Source organism: Cebus imitator, unplaced genomic scaffold (genome assembly GCF_001604975.1).
Source record: "Cebus imitator isolate Cc_AM_T3 unplaced genomic scaffold, Cebus_imitator-1.0 Scaffold216, whole genome shotgun sequence".
In the NCBI taxonomy this organism is placed as follows: domain Eukaryota; kingdom Metazoa; phylum Chordata; class Mammalia; order Primates; family Cebidae; genus Cebus; species Cebus imitator.
Window position 1 is genome coordinate 101,957 of NW_016107531.1, and position 2,716 is coordinate 104,672.

The following is a 2,716-nucleotide window of genomic DNA, read 5'->3' on the forward strand; positions in this document are numbered from 1 at the left end:
AAAAAAAAAAAAAAGAACTTTAAATTTTTGGTTTCTTTAAAAAATTATCATTTTAGGATGGGTGGGGTGGCTCATGCCTGTAATCCCAGGACTTTGGGAAGCTGAGGCGGGCAGATCACCTGAGGTCAGGAGTTCAAGACCAGCCTGGTCAAAATGGTGAAACCCCATCTCTACTAAAAATACCAAAAATTAGCCAGGCGTAGTGGCCTGTAATCGCAGCTACTGAGGAGGCTGAGACAGGAGAATTGCTTGAACCGGGGAGGCAAAGGTTGCAGTGAGCTGAGATTGTGCCACTGCACTCCAGTCTGGGCAATAAGACTGAAACTGCACCTCAAAAAAAAAAAATTCTCATTTTAAATTAGGTGGGCACAATGGTGAACACCTGTAATCCTAGCTACTCAGGAGGCTGAGTCAGGAAAATCACTTGAGCCTAGGAGGTGGGCGTTGCAGTGAGCTGAGATTGTGATACTGCATTCCAGCCTGGGCAACAAGACTGAAAGTCCGTCCCAACAAAACAAAACAAAACAACTCTCATTTTAAATTAGCTAAGCATGGTGGTAAACACCTGTAATCACAGCTACTCAGGAGGCTGAGTCAGGAGAATCACTTGAACCCAGGAGGCAAAGGTTGCAGTGAGTTGAAGTCGTGCCACTGCACTCCAGCCTATGTGACAGAGTGAGACTACGCCTCAATAAAAAAATATCTCATTTGAAACTCTCTGTAAACTTTTGTGCTGCAAGAGTTAACAGCAGAATCACAAGAATGTTATCTATGACAATAATACCTGTTGACAGATTCTGGGTCCTTCGGCTTTTCCAGCCCCCACGGCCTCCCTCTAGTAACCCATAAACTATTACAAGTTTACCCGGCAGGACTGTGCTTGTTCTCGCAAAGCCTGGATGCTGCTGCCATAGGCACTGAGATCTGACATCAAAGCTTCGTGTTTCTTCAGTAGAGCCTGAAACCAAAACCACACATGGAGCACTGCACAGGGGCTGAAGCCTCCCATCCTCCACTGTCTTGCCAACCTGCCATCCTGCCTCAATAGCCTTTCTCAGTTACACAATGACGTAATCACCTATTGCCCTTTCTACAGTGTTTTACTGTTTCCTACTAATACCACTTTGAAAGTTTTTCAGGTTTCCCCTTTTTTGGGACAATCATATATATGATGATTATAGCCTGCTCATCCTGGTCTGGGCACAGTGGCTCATGCTTGTAATCCCAGCACTTTGGGAGGCTAAGGCAGGCAGATCACTTGAGCCCAGGAGTTCAAGACCAGCCCGGACAACATAGTGAAACCTCATCTCTACAAAAAATACAAAACTAAGCCAGATGTGATGGTGCACGCCTGTAATCTGAGCTACTCAGGGGACTGAGGCAGAAAGATTGCTAAGCACAGGAGGTCAAGTCTGTAGGGAGTTGTGATTGTGTCACTGCACTCTAGACACAGCGACAGAGCGAGACCCTGTTTCAAAAAAAAAAAAAAAAAAAAGGCGGGGGGGAAATTGGCTGGGCACGGTGGCTCATACCTGTAATCCCAGCACTTTGGGAGGCAGAGGTGGGCAGATCACCTGAGGTGAGGAGTTCAAGACCAGCCTGGCCAATGTGGTGAAACCCCGTCTTTACTAAATATACAAAAAAATTACCCAGGTATGGTGGCAGGCACCTGTAATTCCAGCTACTTGGGAGGCTGAGACAGGAGAATCGCTTGAGCCCTGGAGGTGGAGGTTGAAGTGAGCCAAGATTGTGCCACTGCACTCCAACTGGGCAATAGAGTGGAACTCCATCACAAAAAAAAAAAAAAAAAAATTCAACTGATTCTAGTTTTTGTGAAGACTGGTAAGAAAAAAGCTAGGTACAGGGACTATACCTAGACCTTTATGAATGAAATTTGAGAATTTTAGTCAAAAAACAGATAACCAGTAAAAAACCAAGTGCATGCTGGTATGCATGTTTATATGCACACACTGGTATGTACACGTGTATGCTGGTATGTTTCTAGGTATGTATATATATATGTGCATGTTGGTATGTTAGCATGTAAGCACACATATGGTTTCACATAGATGAAACAAGAGTGGCATATGTTAACAGTTGAAGGTGTGTAACAAGTCATCTTCTCTCTCCTTTAGGTATGACTAAATTTTCATAATAAAAAGTAAAAAATGGGCCAGGAGTGGTGGTTCATTCCTATTATCCCAGCATTTTGGGAGGCCTTAGGAGGAGGATCATTTGAGGCCAGGAGTTTGAAACCAGCTGAGACAACATAGCAAGACCTTGTCTCTACTAAAAATAAAACAAAAATTAAAAAGCATAGCTAGGACTAGTGGTACCTGCCTACAGTCCCAGCTACTTGGGAGGCTAAGTCAGGAGGATCACTTGAGCCCAGGAGACTGAGGCTACAGTGAGCTACAACTGTACCACTGCATTCCAGCCTGGGCAAGAGTGAGACCCTATCTCATGGATTCCAAAATATTTTAAAAAACAATCATTGTCGGTGGCTCACGCCTGTAATCCCAGCACTTTGGGAGGCCGAGGCGGGTGGATCACGAGGTCAAGAGATCAAGACCATCCTGGTCAACATGGTGAAACCCCGCCTCTACTAAAACTATAAAAAATTAGCTGGGCATGGTGGTGCGTGCCTGTAATCCCAGCTACTCAGGAGGCTGAGGCAGGAGAATTGCCTGAACCCAGGAGGCGGAGGTTGCGGTGA

At 45.2% G+C, this 2,716-nt stretch overlaps 1 protein-coding gene across 1 annotated transcript in view; it reads right to left on the reverse strand.

The window, feature by feature from the left end:
* Positions 1–2,716, reverse strand: part of SPTAN1 (spectrin alpha, non-erythrocytic 1) — an 85,791-nt gene that overhangs the window by 49,558 nt on the left and 33,517 nt on the right. Inside the window, exon 20 of the mRNA XM_037745944.1 lies at positions 866–1,054. Coding sequence (XP_037601872.1) covers positions 866–1,054 — 189 coding nt within the window. The remainder of the gene's footprint in view (positions 1–865; positions 1,055–2,716) is intronic.